Genomic DNA, 27,239 nt, shown 5'->3' with positions numbered 1-27,239 from the left:
ATCATCAAAATTAAACGAAATAAACATTTGAAATATATGAGTTTGTATGTAATGTATGAATATAATATACAAGTTTCACTTTTTAAATGGAATTACTGAAATCAATCTACTTTTTCATGATATTCTAATTTTATGACCAGCACCTGTATATGTGAGTGTTTCAGCTCCTCATCTCTTTCACTCCTCAGTCCCCTGAGCTGTTGGCTCAGACTGAACAGGAAGCCATCCGACTCTCTGAGGAAATCAGAGCGGAGTACTGGGCCGTGTCCGCAAAGTCAGGTGGGACAGGAGCCGACAGAAATCGGCCTTTTGAGTATTTAATTCGTTTCCGCTGAACCCTGCTCTCCGTGTGTTTCGGCGTCTCAGGAGATGGCGTCAGGGACTTCTTCCTGCGCGTGGCGTCTTTGACCTTTGAGGCAAACGTTCTGGCGGAGCTGGAGCGGAGTGGATCGAGGCACGGCAAAGACATCATCAGTGAGTCAGTCAGTGGCTTGCTGTCATAATGTGAACAAAGCCGGGAGTAAAATGTTAAATATGACGATGGAACGCGTCTCTCAGCACAGCTCTGCGACTCTCGTAGCTTCCTGACCCCTGTTGGTTCTGATCTCTTCCCTCTAATTTCTTGGCACTACTTCAACATATTTTTTGTTTTTGTGCTGCATTCAGGGATCACGGACAGCGCCGAATACGACCCCAAGCCGAAGAGGAAGTCCAACTGTTGCTGAAGCTCGACAGATTTCCTGCAGACCAGGAACAACGTGGCCTCGGAGTGAACATCATGAATATGTGTCAGCTGATGATGGGGGAGTCGTAGCGTCTTGTTAATGGTCCTCAGAAGGAATTAGTCACGATCCAAGCTGTTCTTCAACACAAGGAACTCTGTGTTGAGTCTGTAAACAAACAAGTCTGTCAGCAGAACGACTTAAACTCTGCTTCCTCTGGATTTTTACTGCTGTCCGGCCTGCAACAAGCGAGGCTTTGTGGTATCTGTTTTACAAATATTTATTGGAAAAGGAAGACTGTTGGCTGAACCTGGTTGATGTTTCCATAAAAATGCCCATCACTCTGATGCAATGCATATTTTTTACAGCTTCGGTTGAAATGCCAGAATAAAACCCACTGATTTTTAACGTTTTTCCTCCCGTCACGCGTCTCTGAGCTGACAGAGTGACGCGCACGTCGCTGGTCATGCTCATAATGCTCTTCTGGAAGCACGAGGGCTCACATGATCTTTAAATGGAAGGATTGTTCGCAGGGATGGAAAAACCACCAGATTTCCCTTCAGGATTCAAAAAGTTGACAAATTCGTAGGCTTATACACGACAGCCCGTTTCACGTAGAGAATATTTAAGCAAGTTTGGTCTTTTTCAAGCATAAAAATTCAGTTTAATGGAATAAAACCAAATCACACAGTGGGGACAATGACAGAGAAACCGTCATTGAAGCAGTTTATTCTTCAGTACTTAAAAGTTGCTTCATTTAAATAAGTAAGGCTAATTTTCCTGGATAAATCTATACAGGCTTTTTACAGCTGGATATCAGGGTTTTAGTAATTCTATCATTATGTTCTGTCTGATTGATTATCCCAGAGACATCCCGATGTTGTTTTCAATTTTGATTTTAGGTCATCATTCTGCAGTTAGCCGAGCCATGGCCCAAGTTTTACTTTGTTTTTCTTTTTTTTTAAATTGTCAAATCACTTCCTGTTGCACTCATAAGCATGATTCTCCCACCACTGTGCTTCACTGAAGTTACAGTAAGAACCAAAGACTAGTTCTTACACAATTATAGTTATTATATTAAATATATATCTTCCTCTATTTAAAACAAAAATGGGTTTAAATGTTTTCCAAAGACCTGTATTTTGATTTTAGAACGAATTTGAGCACAAACTGGGTCTTTAACTGCTTTGTTTTCCTTTGTTCTAACAGAAAAAAATACATTTTCACTTTTTTTTACCAAAAAAAAAATCATAGTTCTATAATGAATGAAAATACAAAGCCATTTTCCGTACACCCACACAGTTTCTCCAATCAGCACAAAAAAAGCCAAAGATTTTCTATGAACACTTTTATTAAAGAGATCACAGATAGAAAAGGTTGCTCGCCAGCAGCACCAGAGACGACATTTCTCCACCATCACCAGCTACTGCTGACAACCAATCAGTCTCTCTGGGACAGGCGCAGTATCTTAACTCGCCAAGAGAAGTAAAACTTTCTTGAAAACAATAATTATTTGAAACAATACGCGTATAATGGGACCATGATGCTTTGCGCACGCGGCAGGTTAAAGCACACCAATAAATAGCAGTGCTGCTTGTTTGTACTGTGACACAGAGACACAGCCGAATTAAAGTGAATGCATGAGGAAAGCAAAGACAATCACAAAAATGTCTCTTTTTTTATTATTATGTTCTTTCTGCTGAAATAAATGCGTGCAGCTCAGAAGTTTACACTGAGTTCGGAATATAAATGCAGTCTGATAAGATCTTCTGATCGTGTCAGAAAAACTCGAGCTCCTCCACTGAATTGTTATCATTTCACTGCTGCGAAGACGGAAAATCCCGTTAGCCGCTTGCTTTTCAGTGGGAAAGTGATACTGTCTCAAGCCGAGTCACAGCCGTGGTGAATAAGATCATTTCTTACAAGACAGCAAAGGAAACTCAACATCAGACGTGGAGGATTCACTGAACTGCAAACACTTAGGATGCAAAGAAAAGAGTAAATAAACTAAAAAAGAATTAAAAAACACCCTCTGAAAGACTCATAAATGTTTGCTTGGCAATAAAGTATTTAGTCAAGTTGGAATTTACTAAAAGTTTTAAAATAAGAACTACATTTCTCTACAATGCTTCGTATTTCTGCTCGTGAGGTCACGGAGAACCACCGTATCCAACGTGGCCTTTAGTTCATGTCCACACCGTCTACAATACACCAGAGGCCATCTACAGGAGCCAAAACACAGTCAGCTGATCGTAATACATCGCGTGGCGGAGGACGCTCAGCGGGAAGCCATAATCTTTCATTAAAGTTACACCAGTTTGTCTGGAGCAATGTCAAGAGCAGAGTCTGAAAGTTTCAAACAGAAAACAAAAAGTTTTTATTCGTTCCGACAGATTCCATACAAAAAAAATAAAATAAATAGATGAACTTCCTGATCGACTTGACAAAGTGTTGTTATGGCAACCGCTTTCAGAACTCCACCAACCATAATGGGAGGAAAGGTGGAGAGTTCCCTTCTGTGAAAACCGGGTTGAACTAAAACGCATCACAAAACAAAGAAAGGACAGCTCGTCTGTCAGTGTCTGAGTAGGTCCATTTCCTAAATGTAACTGATACTTCAAGTATTTTTTTTTTTAATCACTGTACTGTTTTTCTGCATGAGTTTTTTTTTTAACTACACTTTGCAGTCTGAGCAGATTGGTGGGAGGTGAGGATGTAAAACATTTGAGCAGACATGAATGTTGATACCAAACTGATAAATTATCAGGAGGTGAAGTGAAAGTACGAACTGACAAGATGAAGACGTTGAGGTGGGGTTTGGGAGGTAAAAGGGGGTGAAAGGTTATCCGAGCGAGGCGGTACAAAGGATGGAGTTGGGTTGAGGGGGAAGGTGGGGGTGTAGCAGCGACCCCCGCTCTGTGATCCTATCGGTCCATTTCGTCCAGCAGGGGTGTGGCGTCTCCGGCGAGCGACATGGGCGTGCTCTCGATCATGGGGCTGGGTGACGGCCGCGGTGTCATCCTCTGGGTTTTCTTGCGCCCCTCTGCTTCTTTCTCCTTCAGCCACTGCTCAGCCATCTTCCCCCAGTCCACGGCGGAGGAGCTGCTGCTGCTGCTGCTCGGCCTGCGGAGGACAAAGTGGTTTATTTGACAGCATGGGCTGGTGTTGTTCAAGTTTAAACTCATTTCAGACTGTAGATTGACCACCACCTAGTGGATGAATAATGAAACAACAACAAAAAAAGGTGGAGCTGGGTGTTGAAAATAAACATGACAAAAAATAAATCAAATAGCGACATTTTTTAGAAATATTTGGGGAAAAAAATCTTTTGAGCTTACTTTGGCTGTGGCTGCTGCGGCGGCGGCTGCTGCTGCTGCTGCGGTGTTCGTCCTCGGGATGAGGTGGAGGACGACGGCGTGCCAGACGAGTGGCCGTGAAGACTGCTGTGGGGGCCGTGATGTGCCAGGTGTGGGTGGGCATGAGCGTGGGAAGACTGAGGGGTGGAGCCTGGATACTGTGGCGTGCCCAGGGCCTGTTGGCTTGGTGTCGTGAAGGAGTAGCTGGGCGTCATCATGGGTGTCGCCATGGGCTGCTGAGGCGTGGCAAATACCTGCAGAGAACAACAGAGAGATGCTGAGCAACTTCATAAAATCTAGGATTTATTTTCAACATCTATCTGATTAAAATCCAGTTAAAATCACTTTAGAATCATTTATTTTTTAATCACTAAAGTTATTTAAAACAAGCATCTTGTGTGATCACATCTGTAACCTCTAAAACTGTAAAGTTATTCTTGGGTCGGTTTCTTAAAAACCCTCAAACAGCCTTTCTTTCCACAACAGTTGAAAATGATCTTTACATGATAAGCAGACGAGCTCCCTCCCCCTCCTCCTGTGCTGCCGCCGTAGCCATACTGGCTGGAGCCCCACTGTGCAGGGGTGGTGTTGGGGTTCTGGCCTTGGCCTGTGACTGCGGCGATGGCGTTGAACATCTGAGAAGTCATGTTGCGTGGGAGGGCGTTGACGGCTCGAGTCAAGTCTGGGCACAACGCAAGGGAGTAAATTATAAAACAGCCGAATGAAGTACATCTACGTGAATTCATGTGTGGAATAAAGATGGACTCACCTGCAATATTTATGTTGGCTGGAGTTGCAGTCAGAGATGCGGGAGTCCGTGTTCGGCTGCTGTTGGTTGGAGTAATGCCTTCGATGGAACAGAAAACGTCAGCTGTCTATAGTACAACACAACAGCTTTAATAGACTCTCCAAACTTTAAGCATCAATACCTGGAACAGGCTCCTGATAATGATCCTTAAACCAACGGAAGAGCCCATTCACTGTGGGAAATATCTGTGAGCGGTAACGGAAACCATCTGGGGTGATGGTCACATACTCAATCCTAAAAGGAAATAAAATTACAACTTTGACATCTCATGAAATTCTCAAATAAAACAGATTTCGTCAGTGCTGCTGTTGTGTGGAGAACGTCATTTTGCTGCCTTCTAAACCAACTAAAACACAGAAATTACGGTGAGTCATCTCAGAGTTGGCAAGTCAAAACAAAACCACACCCGTACACCTCTATTACCGAGAACTGAAAGCTCTGAATGTTTACCTGTGAAAGCTAATTTGCAATTTTTAGTAATCATTTACATGCCCGACCCACAGCATCAAAAACACGTCTGCTCACCGAGGTTTTCCACGAGGCTGGTAGCCCAAAATGAATTTTCCCGGCAGATCTTTACACGCTGAAATAAAGTAAGGAATGAATGTCGGCTTCTCCCTCTTTGTCTTGATCAATAACTCCTCCATTTTCTATCAAAGGAGAGAACAAAACAAAACAAAAAGCAGCTGTGAGAGCCAACAGAACACAGGTAATAACTTTAACAGAGTCTGACCATCTAAACGCATCTCAAAAACAGTACGTACCTCTTTGTTTCCTCCGTTACATTCCTGGAAGTATTTGTGTCCCAGCAGATCTCGTGCAAATGAGGCCATGGGCTGAATGTACCGAGCAGTGATTTCATCCAGATCCTCAAACTCCTTCAGAGAAAATTTAAGAACCAAACATACTTTTATTAAAAATTCAGCAATCCTCACAACGGATCCTCAAAACATTTTCTGTTTCGATTAGAAACACAAGAACTTGCTGCTAAAGAGGGAAAAAGTCGCTCACTTCGGTATTGATCCAGAGAGTGTGGCCTAAACTGAATGCGTTCTCTTTGCCTTCTTCTCTTACGTCTACGTGCTGATAGATGCCATCAGCCACCTTCAAAACACAAAGTCCGAACAGAAATAACCTTTAAAAGCTACAGCTTTAAGTAGTTTCAGATCTTTTGTCATATTTTACTGCCAATTTTTTCATTTATAAACATATAAGCTTTCAAAACTTTTATTTTCCTTTATCCATTCAAAATATCGTCTAATTGGATTGAAATTTATTCTGCTTTCTGTTTCTTACTTTCCAGGTGACGGTGAGATGGTTCTCTCCTTTGCTGCTGGGCCTGATGATGAGGTCCCCCTGGTCCAGGGTCTCCATCATCTTCTCCGCCTGGCTAAAACTGATATTGTGGAAGTTGGGGTGGGCGATCACACGCTTTATATATGCTGAGGAGACAAACATAAATAATCTGTTAGGATTAATGATGTAAATGTAAACCAAAAGAATTTCAAGGAAAAAACAAAAAACAAGTCAGTTTAGTGTGTAAAACTAACGTGTTCGTTGTTGTTTCTTTTTGAGCTCCTCCTCGTGTTTCTGGTCCTCAGCCTCCGTGTCGAAGTCGTAGTAGGTGTCCTTAGGCAGCTTCCACTCGTTGCCCTTGTCTCCCAGGTCTGAGGTGCGACACGTCAGGTCGACGTTGAATTTCTCAATGTCGATTTTCATGATGCGGCAATGAACAGTCATGCCCACCTGAGAGGGAGGGAAAGAACATAATCTTTGCAGGAGGAATTCACAGTACGAAAAATAAATGAAAGCTAAATGAGAAATCAATCAATAAATCAAGCAGCAACACCTCACCCTGACCCTCTCCTCGGGATGTTTGACCACTTTATCACTGAGAAACTTGGTGGGAATAAATCCCTGGACGCCATTATCTAATCTGCTCCTGACCCCGATAGCCTGACCGGGACACGAGCCGCTGTCAAAATGATTCCACACCTAAAGCAAAGACAGAAAAAAAGATGATTTCTGGCGCTTCCAATGTGCCCCTTTCTGTCCAGAAGGTTGAGAAAAGGCGAGAACTCACGGTACCTCACTCAGTTCAGGGAAATTGTCCTGCTGGCAGAAAGGACACTGCCACAGGCCTGTAGCATCATTCCGAATGGCCTGGTCATAACTCTCTCCCTGAGGCCGCCGGTGAGCGATACCAGTGACCACACTAGTTATGAGCTTACCTGAAGGAAAAGGAGGCAAAAACAAGAACAGATGGGTTTAGTTACATAATACCGATCTTTACAAAAGTTATATTATAGGAAACGTGAGCTTCAGAAGCATATGTACCAATATAAAAGGTTTCTGGAGTTTCCTTTGTGAGCAGATTGAAGACCTCCTCAGTGTTGGGGACTCTGTAGGGAACTCTGAGGTCTTTGTACCGACAGCTCAGCTCTGCACGGATGTCATAAAGTGTTATTCCCTTGTTGCCATAACCCTACAGGGACAGCGCAAAATAAAACAAGAGAGCAGACAAATGGTTACGATTCACTGCAGTGTTTAAAACCTCTTTTGGAGCTGAAACAAAAAGAGACAAGTACCAGAATGAAGCTTTTTTTTCCAATTGTTATTTGATTTATTTCTACCTGACCAACACTCACTGACCTGTCTCTCAAGCTCTTCAGCAAAGGCATCCAGGTCCAGATCTTTGAGACGTTCTGGGTTTTCCAGGATCTCCTCCAGTGCTCCAGCTGGGTTCGCATCTTCTGCAGACTCGTCATACTCGAGGGCATCAACGGCCATCTTACGAGCCCACTCATACGTCTCAGGGTGGACACGAGAACCATCCAGTACCTCTATGTAGGAGTCCGTACTGTCAAGAGAGTTTCAGAGAAGGAAAAATAAAAAAACATGTTAATTTATGATTTACTAACAGTAGTTCTAGTTTATTGGGCTGTTATATAATGCTGTAATATAAAAGGTAAAAGGCACATACCTGTCACCAAGTGATGCTGTGTCAATCTTGATGAAACCGGCACAGTTAATAAAAACTTTGGGTCCCATGTGACACATTGTGACGAGTTGCGTTCTGTTTTCCAGACGTGTGTTGTTCTGCTTCAGAATCTGCACAAATCAAATAAACACGATGGTTTTACAGTCCGCAAATACAGGCTTGTAATGAAAGTTAACGTTACTGAACAAGGTCTTCACGTCAGCACATATATTTCTACCTTGAGAAGGTGGGTCCCCTTCCTTGGCCCCAGTCCACAGACGTACTGGACCAAACTCTGAGTGTGAGGGTGGGCGATCGCCCTGTTCACGTCAACACCAACCTCGTTGACACGGTTGATAAATTCACAGTAAAGAGCGTTGAGCAAATCCTCCTTCACCACGTGTTCCTGAGAAACAACAACATGTTTTAGACAGACGTATCACATCGAGGTGAGGAATCTAAATCTAGCCAATAAACTTTAAAAAGGCATAAAATAACAAGCCTGAACAATCAGACTGTCATTTATTCAGTCACTGCACCTAAATGTCTTTCACTAACGTCTCAGAAATTGTAACGCTGCTTTTGAGGAAAGATAAATGCTTCAACAATAAAGATGCCCATCAACACCACCTCTCACCTGCAGTGGGTGTAATTTGAGACACAGAATGTCATCGTCAGTGCTGCAGACCTGAGCATACTCTATCAGAGGATCCTGAATCTTTCTGGCTACTGACACAGCCTGTCGCAGCAATGGAGGATAATCCCTAAAATCAGCCTGCATAAAGAGAACACAGCAGGTTCAGGGCAAAGTGAACCACATCTCAAATATAAGCCCAACAGTCCAAAACCACACACACTTTTATTTATAAATATATTTGCAAGTTAAATGAGGTGTCTAGAATTTACCTCAGACTTCTTGCTGTTCATGTAAAGAGTGGCTAGTTCATTGTCAACCAGCTCCACTCCTACAGCCGGAAGAGACGACTCCTGTTCGAGCTCACTGATGGTCCTCTTTATATCCTCCATGATCATCTGAGCGTCTCTGTACACGTACAGCATGTTTGTAACATTTCAAATCTTTCACAAGTGGCTTCCAGGACATGCATATATACTGAGATTATATTCATAATATTGTGGCTTGGAGGAGTGTTTGTACTATGTTGCTTACGATTCACTGTTGCTTAAAAATGTGCAAAAATTAAAATCGACCTCTTACCGGTTTTCCCCAGCAACAGCAACCACGTGAGGTTTCTTGCTTGAGAGAAACTTCTTAAGATTTTCAATGTCATTTGCCTGTAGATGGTACAAAAAAGTACATGTCTCAAGGATGCATTGACTAATTTATTTTGGTTTATAAAAAAAACACATCAACACAATGCACGGTGCTACAGTTCTGTTTGTACCTTCCTCTCTCTTTCCTCTTCCCTGAAAGCGTTCCTCCTCTTCATGAAGTAGGGCAGGCGAATGAAGTCGGACACCTCTCCATCCCCGTTGATCAAAGCACAGAAAACTGGTGTGTCTCTGTCAGAGCAAAGATCGCAAATAGGAAACTAATAAAAACTGTTACATGAACTAACACCAGTCTTTTTCTTTAACCATACAAGCACAGCAAATACTATTTATACTCACTATCCTGACAGTAGTACCAAAAGCTACATGAAAAGAGAAATATTCTGCTGTAAACATACCTGCTCGGTGCATAGGCAACACCTAACACTCGTATGCCTTTTCCCTGACTCTCATCCATCAGGTCATCGTCTTCCTCAACCTGCTGATCTGGCCTGTAAGGAGCCACCTTGAGCCAGTTGTACAACCGGCGACAGCAAGACTTCAAAAACAAAAGAAAAACAGAATATATAAATTACACATATTCACTGATGCATGGTTATTTTGGTTTATATGATTATCTGTATGTAACATTCCAGTGAAATGGAAAACTGTCAACAAATTACCTTAACGATGCTCTCTTTGGCCTCAGTTATCAGTTTGCTTTTGAGCTCCTTGGCCATCTGAGGGTAAAGGAATTGATTGAGAGATCTCTCTATGGCTAAAGTTCGCTGCCTGTTCCACTCCTGGACCTGGTGACTGAACTCGTCTCTGTAGTAGAACTGCTTGATCTCATCGAAGTACGTCTGGTCCCCAGCATACCTGAAAAACACACGTGGTCCAGTCACAATAAATAACTTATCAAGCTTTTGCATATATTTTGAAGAAATTAAGCTCAGACAACCTACCCTACTTAACTATTTCTACAGGATGTTTGCAAATCTATGATCTGTTAGAATTAGTTAAATAAAAAAACGACATGAGGGAAATGGCCAGTATCCACAAAGTCTCTCTAAAATATCAAATTGGGAAGATACACTAGGAAAATAATAATCAAAAGGGTCGGTATCTACTTACCCTTTGACACCTATTAGATCTATACAGATATCAATGGAAAGAAGGCCCTCCTCCTCTGCCAGGCACATCTTCAAAAACTGCTCCCCATTCAGCTCCTTTACAGGCTTGTTCTTAAGATACTTGAAGGAATACGCAAAATGAGCCTCGTCTATCTCCTATTGGGGAACAAAAAGACAGAAAAGTTATGTTTAGAAAAGCCATTTCCCATGAAGGTATAGATTTTTTCCAATATTTCTCTGCACTAAAACCTTACCATACCTTTTTGCCCTTCTTTGTAGGTTTGGTGTTGATCTTGGCCCTCTCCTGGAAGGTCTGACGGAGAACGTGCCTGACCAGAGGTTCCCGAGCAATCTGCATGGCGACCATGTAGCGGGTTCCTTCCAGCACTGCCTCAGGAGTGGAGAACTGGCTGCAAACGTAATCTTTTGCCAGCTCCAGCGGCTCGGCGGGGAACTGCTCTGTCTCGTGACGCTGGTAACTGTCTCTCAGATTCTCTCCAAACTGCTCTGGAGTTAACCCAAACTTTTTAGCCAGGCCATCTGTCCGAAAGAAGGAACAGAAAAAAAAAGTAAAGCAGTGACAGCGATGAAATCTGAACCCAAAGACTGCGATGTCCATGGCAGAAAAGGTGACTAACCAAGTCCTACGCTTTGACAGATGCTGTACATGTCTCTACGAGACGCCAACTTCAGGTCAGGTCCTTTCTGCTCCTCCTCTTCTTCGACTTCAAGTTCCTCCTCTTCACCTAAAAATCAAAAAGCAAACTGTCAGAAAAGGGCTAACAAGGTTTTTCAGAGATAACTGAAAAGACTATGAAGTTTCCACCCAGCGAATATTAACGACCCTCATCCATTTTACCATCTTCTGACATTTCTTTAATCTTCTTGAGCTTCTTCTTGTTGGCTTTTGCAGCGTTCTGCATCTTGGGAATGTCTCGTCCATAGTAGAGCAAGAAGTGATGGTACACATCACCCAGTTCTTCTAGAGTCTGCACATCTTTCAGCCTTCGAAACATAAGAAAAGGCGTACATTTTGACCAACTATTCATCGCTTGGTGCAATCAAAACTGCAGTGTTGTGACGCTGTACCGCTCCATGTCAGCAGTGTCCAAAGGACGAATGCCATCAGCCAAAGGTTTGTCAGGATCAGCAGATATCTGCTCAAACTGGAAGGACTGCATCTTCTGAAACAGACGGGTCAGGTTCTGCTTCCTGGTCTTCAGCTGAGTCCACTGTTGAGGAGGGGAAAAGTGTAAGACAAGAAACTAGCGGTGGGACAAGTTCTCAAGACTTTTATTACATTTTTGCTGACATTTTATCATTCCCTCCACTTGAATAATATTCTAAGTGAATATAATCTTGTCAGTATGACCTATATTATTTTTATTCAACTTTTTCCACTTGTCCTAACAAATTACCACAAAAATGTGTAAAGAAACTAGTTTATTTCCCCAGCCTACAAGAAACCTGAGGTGGAATTTGTTCATTAAAAGATGGAAGTAAATAATTGTTACTACAGTTAAGAGCAGAAATGTTGTTCAAGAGATTAAAGAAGTTAATAAAAGTTTTAAAGTGCATTCTACAAGTTTTTCCCAAAAATCAAGAATACCTTTTCATCCCATTGCCACACCTTCCACAGATCATTGATATTTAGTTCTGGCTCCACATATTCTTTTCTGTAGAAAGCTATGAACGGAACCTGGAAAAAAAAGAAAAAAAAGAAAAAAAGAAAAAAAAGAAAGCAAACTGGATTTACAAAAATGTCAGATCTTTGGCTCAGATTTGAGGCATCCTGACAGGCTGTCGATGACTTGATGAACGAATGAAACTCTTTACCTCAAGCAGCTGATTCCTCATGAAGCTGAGGGCCTCTTTGATCTTTGCAATGGTGCTCGGCCCTTTCCTGCTGAAGTTGGTCGTTGTTCCTCTGTCAAGATAGTCTGTGCTTTCCTGTCATGGAAATTATTTTTTTGTCAATAAAAATAAAAATAAATAGTGATTAAAAAAGGACCTAAATGGGTATGATGTCTAAAAGTACAAAAAGGATAACTATTCCTGGTTTGTGTGTAGGAGTTCGGCCTGTACCTGCATGGAGATGGTCAGAGTGGAGAACCCATGTCTGAAGATCCACTCAGCTTCTTCTTCCAGCTCATCATCCTCAGCCGGTTTAACAGGGATGGATCGCAACTGCAACCCAGAAAATTCCCAGCGTCAGACAAACACAGAAAAGTTACGTTAACCATTATTTAACCACCAGACACACACCTGGAACCTCTCAGGCATGTCTGTGGACCGGATCTCATTATCCTGGTCAGTCATGTGACTGCTTTCCAGCTCGCTGGGCTCAAAGTACTCAAAGATGCTCTTCCTCCCCAGCCTCCTCTTAGTCTGTTTTTTTGGCCGGTCCCAGTTATCGTCCTCTTGATCTTCTTCCTCCTCCTCACCCTGATCATAGGGATCCACATCAAAGTCAGCAAAGTCGAAGTCGCCACCAAAAATCTCCTGAGCTTCCTGGAGGGCTCTGTTGAAAAAGGTATGAAGATCTGTAACCATTTGGTGCTCACATGTTTGTCTTTCTTTTCAGTTAACACATAAACACATTTATAGAAGACAGATTGTGCTCCAATAATACTCTTTGTACAAATAATCAGAAACAATCAAACAACTCACGCATCAGTGTATCCTGAGAACTTCTTGCCTCTCTTTTTGGTGATGGGTTGGCCATCATCATCCACAATAAAATCATCTATATCTGTAGAATGAACATTTATAGATAAATGGTGATGTTTGACCTGCCATTACTTGTTTATTTTAAAACACGTCCAATTATCTTTCTGCCAACCTGACTCTTCATCCTCTCCTTCTTCCTCATCTTCTGGGTGTCGGAGAGGCTCATCAACAGCCTCGCCTTCTTCCAGCTCACCGTCGCCATCCCCATGAAAGATCTCATCTGCAATCAAGTCCTTCTCGTCATCGTCTTCCTCGTCGTCTTCCAGCGTTTTCACACGTTCGTATTTCTTCCTCTACGACACAAGACAGGCACAGGACCAATACAGTAAGCTGACGCATTTTAAACACAGAAGAACGCACCAAACTTGCTTAAAGTCCAGCATAATTCGAGCTTAAAAATAAACTGACTTTAAATAGACAGGAGAATGCATTTATTTACAAAACAACACTTACTCTCCTTTTCACTTTGACACCCAAGTTTTCCTCAATTAAGTCAAGATCATCGTCATCCAAGTCGTCGTCAGCTCCTGTAAAACAAAAAATGTCAATAGCAGAAAAACGCTTTAAGATACACTAAATTTACACCACTATTAAAACATTTAATGTTCTCTCATGACACAATTTTCCATAAAGAATTTTATTTTTAAGGTTTAAAACCGTCAAACATTTAGCCTACAGTGTAGCAGAAAAAAGGTTGCCAACATGCACACTCATTTGCTGTGAAAGCTCTGAAGAATTATTTGCCATATTCACACATCTTTTAAACATTCATATTATTTCAAAAACAACAACAACCTTCCACTTCACTCTCGAACAGAACAATTTGCCTCTGTCATTATGTATAATGAGACTAAATACAGCATTTTATACCCTAATGACAATTTAGGCTAGTTTTTGCTACACTAAAATATGTTACTGTATCTCTGTAGCCTTTGATGAAGCGATTGAGAAGATTATTGAAAAGACCACATATGCTTATAACGTGCACGCAAAATAGCTAAAACAGAAGGTTTAGACGCCATTTTAAGACTGAAGTTTTCAAACTGTAAAAGCTGAATGTAGGACTGTGACAACTTTTAAAAACAACACCAGGTGAACCTACTCCGCTTTTTACGTCGATGCCTCACTTCATCTTCAGAGTCGCTTGCCACTGGGCTTCCACTTTTTTCCGCTTCTTCCTCTTCTCCTTCGTCATCTCCATCATCGATCAGGCCTCGCAAATTCCCGTGCTCATCCTGCTCCTCTGGGTTGTCCACATCTTCTTCTTCGTCTGTGGTGAAACAACAACAGTCAAAAAGGTCATCCAAACGCCACCGGGTGAAACACACCCCACAAGGCTAAAGCACTCAGATTTTACCCTCTTCCTCCAGAAACCTCTGGGTCTTCTTCGGTTTGAGGTCCTTCTCGTCTAACTCCTCCTCCGACTCCTCTGCTTCACTGTCAATAAAGTCGGACATCACACCTGCTCCTAAAAAAAAAAAAAGGCGCAAAATGCTTTTAGTAGACTTCAACACGATACAAGCACTGCAGTGTTCTCCCACACCTATCACGAATACAAAAACTAAAAGTACACAAGATGTTACAACAATTTCCTACTTTATCATTCAGTTATGTAATCAGAACATTAGTAATACTACACTTTAGAAATGGCTGAAAGCAATACACTTATAATTCAAACTCATCTGTTGGAGCTTGTACATTATTTACATTTATCCAAAGATTATTTTCTTAGGTTTTAAACGAGCTGTTTCGTTAAGACTGAGATATTTTCAAAGAAAGTGAATCACATTTGTACATTAATTACGTGCCTACCGTCAACAGTTTTTTCCCCACAATCAACAAGAAAATATCAAGAATATTGCAGGTCTGTAAGCAAAATGTTAGTGTTTAATCCTCCACGACAAATGTTTCAGTATCCACGTTACAATAACAAATATGCAACAGATGAGTATGTCGCAATGCGTACACATCGAAGGAGAGGGCCAAACGGAGTTGTTCTTGCATTTGATAAATTATTGTTGGCTGATGTAAACCAAATCACTACTTTTACGGAAACTACGAGTAATACCTCTTAGCAAATGTTACCATCTTTATGTAAGCTGAAAAAATGACGCTAATCCGTGTAGCAACGTTAGCAAGTTAGCTAGTGATGAATGTTTCATGTTATTTGATTTAGAGTCATTTATTTGAACTTTTTGTCTATAACAATACAGTTAGCAATATAAGTATAATTTTACCACGTCTGCAGCCAGTCGTATGCAATAAATTTCGGCCTATGGACCCAACTCTAATGTTAGCTTGGTAAGCTTTAGCTTGACGTTAGCCCGAACGACAACAAGCGGCTAGGACGACCGTTAGCTAAACAGCACAATGTAGACATTCCCCTCAGAAAAACACTCCACAGGGAAATTAAACTTACACGTCTCAGTGTGGTGATATAATCCCACTATAATTATTAGAAGAAATGACTTGTATTGTGTTTTTTTGTGTTTCTGAGCTTGCACTACTAAAGATGGCCGAGAACAAGCGGCGTGATGACAATTCCGGTGGAATTCGTTTCTTCTTCTGAGGTAAAAAAAAAGCACAACAGCTCGAGGCGTGTAACCGCCCCCTGGTGGATGAGTGGTGTGGCGCAGAGTTATAATGACAATCTAGAAATGCTTTTCTCATAAGATATAATTTAAAAATTCGTAATCGGTTTGCCTCCCTAAGCAACTGAACAGTGATTTTTCTCTCTCTATTTTCTAAGATAAGTGATTATATCCTGTATGGCTATAGTGAGCACAACTCATTTTAACAAGTTGAAAACAAAACATGGATCTCAATTACCCTTTTTTTAATGACTAATTTAATTTCCTGAAACGCAGTAAAATTCACCACAATTTTTCTTTTCTTCCAGAGTCACTGTTCTTGCAGTGAATGATTTGCATAGATCTATAAAGTCCTTTTTTTATTAGTGTTTGTGTTGTCAGGAACCTTATTCCCTCCTGTTATGTTAATACAACCCCTACTTTATTAGCAAAACTTACTGATCAAGATGGCATTTTATACTTGATTAATTACTTCTTCTCTATTCATTACAGGTTCGGTTATGTTGCAGATAGTTCTTTAGGATGCTCTGACAAAAGGTAAGTGACCTACCCACCCACCTACCTAAGTTCAACAGTGTTCGTTATTATAGTAAGACTTTATTCTGTATAGTAAAACAGGACATTAATGTATACAACAAATTTGAAGGAACAACACAATTGTGTGTTTTGGTCAGGCTTTCTAGATATTTGTGTAATGGACTACATAACTGTTTCTGATACAAAAAAGAAACTCTTAACTCAAATGCTTCATGGGGAGAATCATAGGATTGACTCAGACTTTCAGCAGAAGACGTTTTCTACTCGTTGAAAAGAAGATAAAGAAAAAAAGATTATTTGTCCATGAGGTCCTGTCTGATCACAGAACAACAGTAGTACGACTCATTTAGACATTCATGTTTATTTTGCTGCGCTTATTGAGAGAAAGACATTTTGTAATGCAGATTTGCCTGCGAGCGCCCCCTCTGGTGGAATAGATAATTGCAGAGATAACTACCTTGGCACGCGACATTAGGGGGGCTCCGCTGTTACCATTCCAAGACGCCAGGGGGCGCTGCTTCCATCTCTTTACATCGAAACGTCGGTCCGAATGTACTGACGTAGCGAAAACTGATACAAATCTCAGAGGCATCGGCGGCTGATCGAGCTGTAGTAATGGGTCTCCTAAACTCTGACGGTTTTCTACGTTTTTTACCGGCCCTTTTGCTCGTTTTGTCGCGTATATTCGGGCTCTGTGTCGGGACGGAACTGAGCTCCGTTACGTGCGGCTCCGTCGTTAAACTTTTGAACGTGAAGCACAACGTGAGGCTGCACTCTCACGATGTTCGCTACGGATCCGGTGAGGTTTTTTTTAATGTTCATATTTTAACTTTTTAAATCATTATGTAATGACGTGGAGTAATTCCCTTTTGTAATTCTATCTGTATATGTGGGTCTGAATGACAAAATCAACTCTGTTCACAGGTTGACATGTCACCAGTTCATGCTGACCTCATGGTGGCATTATTTGATAAAATGATATAAAATATGTGATTTCTTTACGTGATTCATTAAATCAGTCTTTTTTTCTGAAGGTTTTAATTTAAGATACAAATATATGGAGCAAGACTTGTAAAATTTGGTTTAGGTTGTTACTAATTTTTTTTTTTAGCCTGTTTTTGTATTTTTCATGTCAGACAGCAAACAAAGCACAGCAGGCAAGTTTTCTGTACTCACTACAAGTTTAAGTAAACATCAAACATGTTTGACATGGGGAGAACTCATCCCAGCTCCAAAAAAAGGACTTTGACATGCTTTACTATTGTAAATATACTAAAAATAAGATGTAATAGGTTTTCTGAGATGTCCTCATTAGGTCTAATTGAATTGTTATGTGTAGTATATGTCCTATAATAATATTAATAATTATAATAGACTAGACCTCTGGTGGCCTTGTTTTTTCTGTAAAGCTTTGTTTAAAAGCGTTTCTTTTACAGTCTTTGGTTAGACATCCTGCCTCTTGGGGTTGTCTCTTGGTTTTCTGCTCATTTCTTTAATAATTATTTGATAAGAAGATAAATCAATAAGCTGATTCCTGCCACAACAATGTGGTGGGATTCTTTGTGTGGTTCTCGTCTGTGACCATGGCAAACAAAAACCTACAAAGAAAGAACTGACGGGCTCAGTGGATGACGGTAAACCTTTTGAGATCTTGATGTGAGGGTCAAAGTTGGGCCCAGTCTCAGGTGTAATAACACCTGAGGCATTTAACTCCGGCTGTTGGGTGAAAAACTTGCCATTTGCTTTTCTGCAGGGTGATTGAAAGGAGCTGGGACATTTTCATGCTCACACAGGGAGTGTTGTTATAACCTTTTTTTAACTAAGAGATCTTTTTTCAGTTAGTGTGTGACTGATAACACATGAAATAAATTAAAATGATAATGAATGATATCCTAATTATCTCCAGAATTGGAAATCAGCATTGCTCGACTTCATTTTAATTTTATAATGGAAGCGCTGTGACTGGCAGGAAAAGAAACTGCTTCAAAATAAAAATACAAATTTACTCAAATGCTTCTCAAATACTTTAGAAAGTACATTTTTACTGTAACAAATACAAATGTTACCGTTTGAGTAACCAACAAAGTACTAAACCGTATTCAGAAACTATCAAATTTGTAAATTAGCCTCTTTTTTTTCCACAGTATCAGTGTTTTTTCTTCTGAATGCCTGTATCAGTCCTCTCTCTCTCTCTCTCTCTCTCTCTCTCTGTGTGAGACAGGTAGTGGACAGCAGTCTGTCACGGGCGTTTCTGTTGTGGAGGACAGCAACAGCTACTGGAGCGTCCGTGGGACGAGTGACACCTCGTGTCACCGTGGGACCCCCGTGAGGTGTGGGCAGATGATTCGCCTCACTCACGTCAACACAGGACGCAATCTGCACAGCCACTACTTCACCTCTCCGCTGTCCTCCAACCAGGTGGGTGCTGGGATGAAAGAGCAAAAGAGAGCTTAGAGTCGCGAGATCGATTCCTCTCAGAGCTCACTGCAGAGCTGGGGAAAGGATAAAAGAGGCCTTATAATTTAACAAAGCTGATTATAAAAATGCTGCCACCTTAAAGCCACTGAGAGATGAACAGTGCTAACAGAAGATTTTGTTCACGTTTTGTTAAACCACATGTGGCCATTTTGAAACGGACCTGAGCTGACAGGAGATTTCACACGTGAAGAAACGGCTTCAGGGTTCAGCAAAACCCTCTTTGTGAAAAGGGTGACGACAGATGTTTGCCAGTCCTCATTAATGTTAGTTTTTGTAAATCTTAATGTCAAAATAGATAAACAGACCTGCTTCTTTTGGACTTAAAATGGGGGAAAAAAAAGCAAGAATATATTGACATTTTTGGACATATTGATGATTATTCCAGTCACCTGGCTAGAAAAATACACTTTTGTGTGGTTATTCTTTACACAAGCTTCTTGTCAAAAAAAAAACTACATATAAAATAGATTTTCCTCATATCACAACAGTTTTATAAGTGCTGTCATCTTGAAAGGACTAAGCACATGTTTACTGTAGAGCTTTAGGATCTGGTGTTTCAGTCCCTGTGATAACTCTTGGAAATGGCAGAAGATTAGGTCTGATGTACAGGAGGGTAGAAACATATCTGAGGTCATCAGGTGAGCACCCTCCTTCACCCATGAGATCACAGTGTCTTCAGAGAGTTTAACGGTGTCACTTGGTGGAAAGAAGAAGCCCAAAATGCCAGAAACATAATGTGAACAGCCACGCAAAAAAAAAACAACATCTTAATTAAGCATCAAGACCTGCAGTGTGAAAGGAGCCTAAGGTGGCTGACCTGAAACTCATGTACAAAAAGAACAAACTTCTTAACAAAAGGCAGGTTTAGTTTTATTTAAAATATGACCTCCATCAGACTCCCGTGTGAACCGTCTCCTGAAATGACCCGCATGCGCAGAGAAAGATATGATGTCACGCTCCGCACGCTGAGTTTACAGAAGTAAGTATGGACGCTGCGAGTGTTGATGCTGAAGCTGCTGCCCAATCAGAGCCAACAGGACATCAAAATGGTAAAAGAAGAAAAAGAGCTCAGATGTTGCTACCTCTGGAGGCATGTGTGGATTCAGAGCCGGAGCAAAGAGTGGCGGGACTTTGGCGGGAGGGACCTCCATCCTTTCATCCGACATGAACGTTCACACTGAGGTTCCGCTCTGAAGAACTTCGGATATGTATCCCATTCAGAACCAGACACGGAAAAGACCTGGGTCGGATAAGAAAGTATTGGATTTGTCACGTTCCCACTGCTGTGAAAAAAAAGGGAATCACGTCTCATTTGGCTGCCTTAGATTTACAAGAAATGATTCTCACTGACATTTAAACAAAGTGCCCCCCTCCTCTGCTGCAGCCCTTTTAATCATTCATTTGTGCGTCCGCAGGAGGTGAGCGCGTTCGGCGAGGAAGGAGAAGGAGACCACCTCGACGAGTGGGCCGTCCAGTGTGGGGGGTCCGTGTGGAAGCGGGAGGAGGCCGTCCGTTTCCGCCACAAAGCCACGGACGCGCTGCTGTCGGTGACGGGGGAGCAGTACGGCCGGCCGATCCACGGTCAGACGGAGGTCCACGCCATGTCGAGCCCCACTCAGCACAGCCTGTGGAAGGTCATGGAGGGCGTCTTCATCAAGCCCAGCGAGGGCGCCGCGGGCAGCAGAGACTACAGTCACACACACACAGAGTTCTGACCTTCACTGCTCTTCCTCTGCTTCGGTCTCCTCGTGTTTTCTTCTCCTCCGTGGACATTCGCACGGAAATTTAGATCCTAGAAGAATTACATAGAGGTGTTAAAATCTTCATTTTGTGACATTTAATGTCTGATAAGAGGGGCTCCTGTCAGCTGTTGTCTCTCTGCAGGTTTGCAGACAAACACGTTCACCAAGTGAATCTCGTCTCTGTTTGGACTGAAACTATTGTTACATCTGTGCATTTAAGCACCCATAAAATGTTCTGGGTGTTTACTTTGTTAAGCTTTTGAAAAAAGGTATTTTTGTTTTGTGGTAAATTGATATGGCATTTTAAGCCATATTTATATCCACAACAGTTCAGCAGCGTTCCTAAAAACCTTTTTATTCTTTGTCACTTTCAGTGTTGAATAGAAATTATTCCACACTAATTTACATGAAATTACAAGCAGCAGTGTTGTCTGTGGAGGTCAGTTTTTTCTCCTAATGCTGTTTATTGTCAGTATTTGATGATTTTTTAAAATCCTTTGTGCAGTGTTTTACAGTCAAACTGTTTTGAAAGCAAATGTGTTCCTCTGAGCATCTGAGCAGTGAATACCTCACATTAAAGAGTGTTTTACGCAGAACCTCAGCGTGACTTCTTTACTGGATGACAAGCAGTTTAAAATCACATTAATTCTGGTTTTAATAAAGAATTTGGAAGTCAAGAAGCTCCTATTTGTCTGTTCGGACCATTAAACTTTCATAAACGCCTTGTTTGTCCACATAATGACATCTTTCGGTTCGTTATCTGACACTTACTGAGGTTCGGGTGGCGCCATTGTGAAGCTGCTGTGACTCGTGCTTGACCTGTTGGGATTTATGGGTGCTGATGATAAACGCTGGTTCACCTGGAGTTTAAATCCTCCACGGGTTCGTTGCGTGCATGTTTGTCTCACACTCGCAGGTCAGTTGGTGGCCTGAACGGAGCTCAACAAGAACAAAAAGGCAAACAAGAAAACAATTTTAATTATTCATTAACTGTAGGAAATATTTCTTCTCAACTGCTTATTGTGAATTATATAATATTAAATATTCTTTAATATATTTCCTTTCTGTTCGATATCAAACTATCACTTCTCGAAGGGATGCATATTGCCGACTGCATGTGTGAGTTTTAAATAAAGCTCTCAGGTGATCCGTTAGCCCTCAGAGTACGTGTTGGGGATGCTGCAACACCAGATTTTAGCTCAGTATCTGTAAAATGTGGCAGCAATTTTGTACCGGGTTGACTCCAGTTTTGCAGTTGTACATGAACACTCACGTTCTGATTACATTTCATCCAGTGGTTCATGACATATTTTGCTAACAGATAGACATGGATGCATTTACGTTATCTTTTGATGTAAAAAAAAAACAAACAATAGCCACGCATTTCTATCAAAACAAGATTTTATTGCATAAACATATATAGGTATATATTTATCTTTTTTTAGATTAAACAGGTTAAACTTTGCATTTTAAATATCCGTTCAGTTGGTAACTATTGCTGTTTTCTTTCTCCTTTTCTAAGCAGCATGCCAAAGTTGTTTTACATACGTGTGTTTAGTTGTTTTTTTAATTAATTAATTTTTTTATCTCTATACAATCTACGACTGGTAAAAACATGTCTTGGTAAAAACAAATCTTAGAAACATGAAAACCCATGAGCTGGTCCTGCCCTGTTGCAGATGCGTAACAATGTAAACCTTAAAAGGGGCCGAGGGGGCGGGTGGACACCTGACTGGCACGGCGGCTAGACGGAGGGTCGGGACGAAGTGATCGGTGTTGGTTTCCAAGAGGGCCACAGTGCCGACGGACAGGAGGAAAGATCAGGTCCATCTGTCAAAACGTCAGTGTGCTGAGAATTTCAAAGACAAATCGACGGACGGGGAAAACTGTGGCGTGCGTTTTACAGACGTTTGTGCAGGACTGTGAGGCAGTGAGGAAACCGAAAGTGACAACAACACATAATATGTTAGATTCAGTGTGTTTATCCATCCACAGTGAGGCTTACAGACTCCCAGAGGTAATGTGAAACACAGACGAAGATGATGATGATGTGACCTTGTATTTGCATATTTATGAAAATGCCCTCTTTCTGCGCTCTGATTTGATTAATCGCTGGTAGAAACTATAAAAATGGCTATTACAGTAGAAATAGGAAAGTCAAATATGTGACAGTAGTACACACATAATTACACTGAAACCAAGGCTGCGCCACAATAAAAAAAAGGAAGAAAAGAAAAGAAAAGAAAGAGCTGGGTTCTCTTTCTTTAAAGACATGAAAATCTAAACAACATGCAGAACGATTTACAGTATTATACAGGTTCACAGAGATCATACAAAGCTGTTTTCCTGTTTGTTTGTTTGTTCTCACCTCTGTACTTTCTCACTAAACCATTTGAAAAAGTTCCATGTTTGAATGGCAAATCTACTTTTGCTCCTATCCACCTGGAAATGACACAAAAGAACCTAAAAAGGACAGTTCAGATTGGTGGGGTTCTGTGGACAGATTATAAACAAATAATGTCCTACCTGTCGTAGATAGAGTTTGGAACAACCACAGTTTGAAGAAACTGAGTTAATTCTGAGCTAAAGGTTTGTTTGAGCGAGGCTAAGATGACTGCTGGCGTTTTAAAACAACAGTTTGTTCAAAAAACCAAAACCAAAAAAAAACCCAAAATATATTTCTCACTCATGCTGGGTCAGAACCCCTGCACAAACGTAAGTCTGTTCTGTGTTTCTTCTGCTTTTGTTTCCGTTTATTTAACATTTTGGATTTTTACCTGACTGCTGCCTGCATACTTGGGTTTTTAACAACTACAACACATCCATTACAGCAGGAGGATCATATTCTGCCAGCATAATTTATTAATGTTAAACTGATGATTGTGTAAAGATTTATATATATATATATATATAAATGTTCCCATGAACTATGGCAATCCACTTTGGTTTTGGCACCGCCTGGACTAGCCGTTTGCACATCAATTCAGTCAGAATTAAACTGAATAAAAAAAGAGAGATTGTTAAAAAAATCAACTATCTACAGCAGATAAGATGTTACTTGTTTATAACATTTCCACAGAACCTCACTTTAAAGAATCTGAACTAGTGCTCCGTGTCCCGCAGAAAAGACATCTTTATTCTCAAATTTGATCTATGGTATCAAGGAGTCATTTTTGCTTAGAAGACCACATTAAAAAAACGAAAAATTAAACCCAACTATTTTAGATTCAGACCATAAAACCAGCCGTGGATGTGACCCTCAGAAAGTACTACAGGTACTGCAGCAGGCGTTTATTTTACCATCCAGTCCTGAGCAGCAAAGCATTTGTTGTGGAAAAATATAATCTTCTCAGAGGCAGAACAAACTAAACTTGCAGCAGTGACACAAAACATATAAAAGCTCAGATTCAGTGGTTTTCATTTCTGAACATTTCTAGCTGCAGTTTTTATTTCCACCACTAGAGGGAAACCTTCCCCCAAGAAAATTCCTGTAACTCACAGCTCTCCTGTCTTTCTCTGATGAAACTCACTGTTTTTTCTTTCCCTTCTATACATTCTGCTTTCGAGAGCCTGCAGCACATTACACAAACTAAGTAGCACTATATATACAGTGAAATCCATGGGGAGTTAATGGCAGTGTATATACAGCACTGGCATGCTTTTATATTTACCACAGCTGGGCCGTGTGTGAGAGGAGATGCTGAGATAAAACCTGTTGTTTTTTTTTTTTTTGTTTTCTTTTGTTTTGGTTCCACTTTCTGATATTTTACACCTGTAGGGCAGCATGAGCGACTAATATATGTGGACAACACTGTCTTTTTACGCACCACACAAATGCAACATGATTAATCAATCAATACCGAAGAGCAGCAACAGAGCAATGGCTCTTGGGTGGTCTCTCACTGAGTTTCGAGTTGTGCTTCCTCCAGGTACACGTAAATATTTCTTATATGCTGCACGATTAGCAGACTGAGCTGGGGATGTATAAATGCTTCACACAGAATGTGACACTGACACACAGCTACATGAAATGTGAAGAATATGCTGTGTTTAAATGCTCTGACCAATACGTAGTGCTCACATTTGCTCAGTCACACTCAGTCCACCTTTTGGAGGGTACATATGCCGTTGTCTGAAATAATTGTGTGTTCTTTTTTTAAAAACTAGGAATAGCTCAAAGCACCTGGTGAAGCTCCCTAAACATCCAGGATTAGAAAATCAAGTTTAAAGGGTGGTTTTGGTCTCAAAAACAGCAAAGCAATTTCTGTTCAGTGTCACGATTTATATAAAAACCACAATCCTTTTGTAGTTCAGGTTTCTTGTAAGTCCAGGAACTCTACGTGGTGACGTCTTCACTGCAGGACAAGCACACCTCCTCACATTTCACCCACACTGTCCGCTTCACAAATAAAATAAATAAACTCAACCAATCGTTTTTTTTTTTTTTTTAAAGAAGTGCTTGGGTTGTGGCTGGTCCAGCGTTGGCTGCAAAGACAAAGATGTGAGGTCATGGCTGTTTTCTGTCCACCTCCCATGCTCACAGTGCACTGGTTTTTCCTTTCACTCCATGCCGTTTCGCAGCATCTGATTGGCCGCGATGAGCATGACACTGATGATGAAAGCCATGGCGAAAGCGCAGATCAGGCTTTTCCTGACACACGTCTGCCGATTCTTCTTCTTGGGATGGACTGAGAGGTATGAAAAAAACGGGAAAAAAGAACAGATGAGAGGATTATATTGTTAACAGCTGCTTTTAAATGTAGTTTGGGAAGTTTAAAAACTCTTTAGCATGTTCTGTTCTGCACAAATATGACCTAAAATATCACTTGATGTTCAAATAGGTGCTAAAAGAAGATAAAAACCCAACTATTTATTAATATAAATCAATATTAGCCTGCCTAATCTGAGAGTCAATGAAGTAGATGAACCTAATGTGAAAATAAAATTGGAGCCAAGTGTTTTCAGTCAATAGGAATCAGGTGTGGAAATGCACTCTGGTTTAAAGAACAGGGAGTGAAAACTCATCACTGGAGAAACAACACAAGTTTTGAAAGAACTCCAAAAAAACTGTTATTGATGATAATCAGACTGGAAAATGTTACAACAATCTATATCCAGACTGTGCACAAATTAAAGCAATAAAAAAACGGGTAAAACATTGCTGCAAGTGTATTCAAGAAGTATGAAAACTGAATAGTTTAAATAAGAAATGTGTTTGAAAGGAACACCGCATTACATGAGAAAAACCTAGTTTTGTCTGTGAAACACAGTGGTGGTTGTATCATAGTTTAGACCTCCATCTGGATGTAAAAAGAGAAAAAAAAAATTGAGTCATAGCAGCAAATTATAAAAAAAACATCAAAATCTCAAGAGAAAATGAGTGAGGAACAGGAGAATGATTCAAATGAAACCAGCTTATTGTTTCAGAGAATCCTGAGCTGAATCAGGCTAAAATATGGAAAAACCTGAAGTTTAATAAGAGGAGGCCCAGCAGTATCAGAGAGCTGAAGCTGTTCTAAACACAGAAACTGAATGATGTTTAATTCAAGCTAAAATGCACAAATTACTGAGCAGCTAGAAGAAATATTTAGTGTTTGGAGCTCAACACGAGCATCCCAGCAGAACATCTGAGTGACGTTATTGACAAAGTGCTCAACTAGTTTCCTGTATGAATAAATAAATGATTTTTATCAGTTTATCTCAACGTGTAAAAATCTGAAATTATATTTTTTGCAGAAATATATAAAGTTATGAATGATTCATGAATCTGAAGACTAACATGGAGAAAAATCCTCGTAACAACAACGAGTAACGCTAAAACACTGTTGCGCTACAGCTAAAAATACAAAAAAAGTGTTTCTTCTTTCAGTTTTTTATCACTTTGATAAAAATCGTTAGATTTTAGGGTTTTAGCCTGGCTCTCCAGGGACACACGTGCTCTTTGACTAAAACCGATGAAAGATGAAACAGCTGAGATTTCTGGGTGTCTTGTTGCGCAGTTCATGTCTGTGACCCAGATTACGAGCCGGAGCGCCTCTGATGTAAAAACAATGAATGCATAAGAGGCGCAGGCTGGTTACAAACTCGCACAGCTGCAGTCAAAAAATAAATTAAAAAAAATTAATAAATTAAAAAAAGGTAAAAACAATCAAATCAAGACAGAACTTTTGCTCTGCTACCCATTTGGTTTCAGAGAACTTTTATCCACAAGCTTTCCTTTCAGTGACTGAAAGAGGGCGAAGAAGAGAGGCAGATGTGTCCTCCGACAGCTGAAGTAACGACCGAAGGTTTTTCCTCTCACGTCTCAGCCTGTTAGAATCACGCGCTGCATCAATAAGTCAGAGTCAAAGCTCTGTCTCGTGAATCTAAAGGGAACTGTGAAAGGTACTGAGGTCCCACCGGACGGGCAGAGGGTGGGAAAGAAGCCGGCATGAAAGGAGGGTTAAATGTGAGGAGAAAAGAAAGCTGCTCTCTTCTTTCTACTTTTAATTTCCCCTCATTTTCCTTCTTCCTGCAACTCCAGCCATCCCTTAATGGCCAAAACTTTGTGAAAAAGAATGTCAAGCCAGCAGATTCCTGGTCCTTTTCCTCAGCCTGTAATCTTCTCCTGAACTGACCCTTCTCCATCATTTCCTCTCAGCGCTCTCCTATAGGTCTCCCTGAGCCTGCAGCCCATTACCCAGTGGATTCATTAGGACTTTACAAGTTTTCTAGAGCATCCGACCTGTCTGTACCTTTCTCCCAGGCTGACTCGATGGAGATATTTTACAGCAGAAACACAATTTGGAAATCTTTGCCTTTGGAAACACAGTCAGGTTTAAGTTTCGAACAGAAATTTGTCTTCTAATTTGAAATATATCTTTTCTATTAGGTCCAGTTTCACAACTTGAGGT

The 27,239-nt window shown here is 40.9% G+C and overlaps 4 protein-coding genes across 7 annotated transcripts in view; 2 read left to right on the top strand and 2 right to left on the bottom strand.

The window, feature by feature from the left end:
- The window catches only part of rab34b (RAB34, member RAS oncogene family b), a 9,711-nt gene extending 6,286 nt beyond the window's left edge, over positions 1–3,425 (top strand). For 2 of the 3 annotated variants that reach the window (XM_017437184.3, XM_017437183.3), the window contains exons 9-11: positions 189–279; positions 367–474; positions 667–3,425. In XM_017437184.3, the coding sequence (XP_017292673.1) occupies positions 189–279; positions 367–474; positions 667–725 (258 nt within the window). In that variant the 3' untranslated portion in view covers positions 726–3,425. The remainder of the gene's footprint in view (positions 1–188; positions 280–366; positions 475–666) is intronic. The other variant, XM_037979036.1, reaches the window with a different exon arrangement.
- Positions 3,426–4,076: 651 nt separating this feature from the next.
- Positions 4,077–15,555, bottom strand: supt6h (SPT6 homolog, histone chaperone and transcription elongation factor; the record flags this gene model as incomplete). Its single annotated transcript, XM_025010827.2, is given in 36 exon segments — positions 4,077–4,332; positions 4,582–4,760; positions 4,848–4,925; positions 5,008–5,120; positions 5,412–5,536; positions 5,651–5,764; positions 5,898–5,990; positions 6,183–6,328; positions 6,437–6,632; positions 6,741–6,881; positions 6,975–7,117; positions 7,224–7,371; positions 7,539–7,746; positions 7,870–7,997; positions 8,105–8,272; positions 8,504–8,641; positions 8,773–8,908; positions 9,083–9,159; positions 9,270–9,387; positions 9,555–9,694; positions 9,819–10,014; positions 10,270–10,424; positions 10,528–10,808; positions 10,907–11,014; positions 11,128–11,273; positions 11,358–11,500; positions 11,878–11,967; positions 12,105–12,218; positions 12,354–12,455; positions 12,534–12,789; positions 12,939–13,020; positions 13,111–13,291; positions 13,452–13,525; positions 14,101–14,268; positions 14,356–14,466; positions 15,418–15,555. Coding segments are annotated over 35 exon segments (5,041 nt in total), but the record flags the coding sequence as incomplete, so codon positions are not given.
- Positions 15,556–16,657: 1,102 nt separating this feature from the next.
- On the top strand, positions 16,658–21,023 carry sdf2 (stromal cell-derived factor 2). Its single transcript, XM_017437177.3, has 3 exons — positions 16,658–16,925; positions 18,348–18,544; positions 20,020–21,023. The coding sequence occupies exons 1-3, from the start codon at positions 16,742–16,744 to the stop codon at positions 20,317–20,319; spliced, it is 681 nt and encodes a 226-aa protein (XP_017292666.1). The 5' UTR covers positions 16,658–16,741; the 3' UTR covers positions 20,320–21,023.
- Positions 21,024–24,741: 3,718 nt separating this feature from the next.
- Positions 24,742–27,239, bottom strand: part of caln2 (calneuron 2) — a 30,871-nt gene continuing 28,373 nt past the window's right edge. For both annotated transcript variants that reach the window (XM_037978888.1, XM_017437194.3), the window contains exon 6: positions 24,742–25,034. In XM_037978888.1, coding sequence (XP_037834816.1) covers positions 24,907–25,034 — 128 coding nt within the window. In that variant the 3' untranslated portion in view covers positions 24,742–24,906. The remainder of the gene's footprint in view (positions 25,035–27,239) is intronic.

This window comes from Kryptolebias marmoratus, linkage group LG13 (genome assembly GCF_001649575.2).
Source record: "Kryptolebias marmoratus isolate JLee-2015 linkage group LG13, ASM164957v2, whole genome shotgun sequence".
NCBI lineage: Eukaryota > Metazoa > Chordata > Actinopteri > Cyprinodontiformes > Rivulidae > Kryptolebias > Kryptolebias marmoratus.
The sequence above is the reverse complement of the archived record's forward strand: the minus strand, read 5'-3'. Positions and strand labels throughout refer to the sequence as shown.

Excerpts from the sequence above, each read along its gene's own strand:
- sdf2 (XM_017437177.3), top strand. The coding sequence starts at position 16,742 with ATGGGTCTCCTAAACTCTGACGGTTTTCTACGTTTTTTACCGGCCCTT. Across the intron at positions 16,926-18,347 it reads CGATGTTCGCTACGGATCCG|GTAGTGGACAGCAGTCTGTC; the intron begins GTGAGGTTTTTT and ends TGTGTGAGACAG. Across the intron at positions 18,545-20,019 it reads CTCCGCTGTCCTCCAACCAG|GAGGTGAGCGCGTTCGGCGA; the intron begins GTGGGTGCTGGG and ends GTGCGTCCGCAG.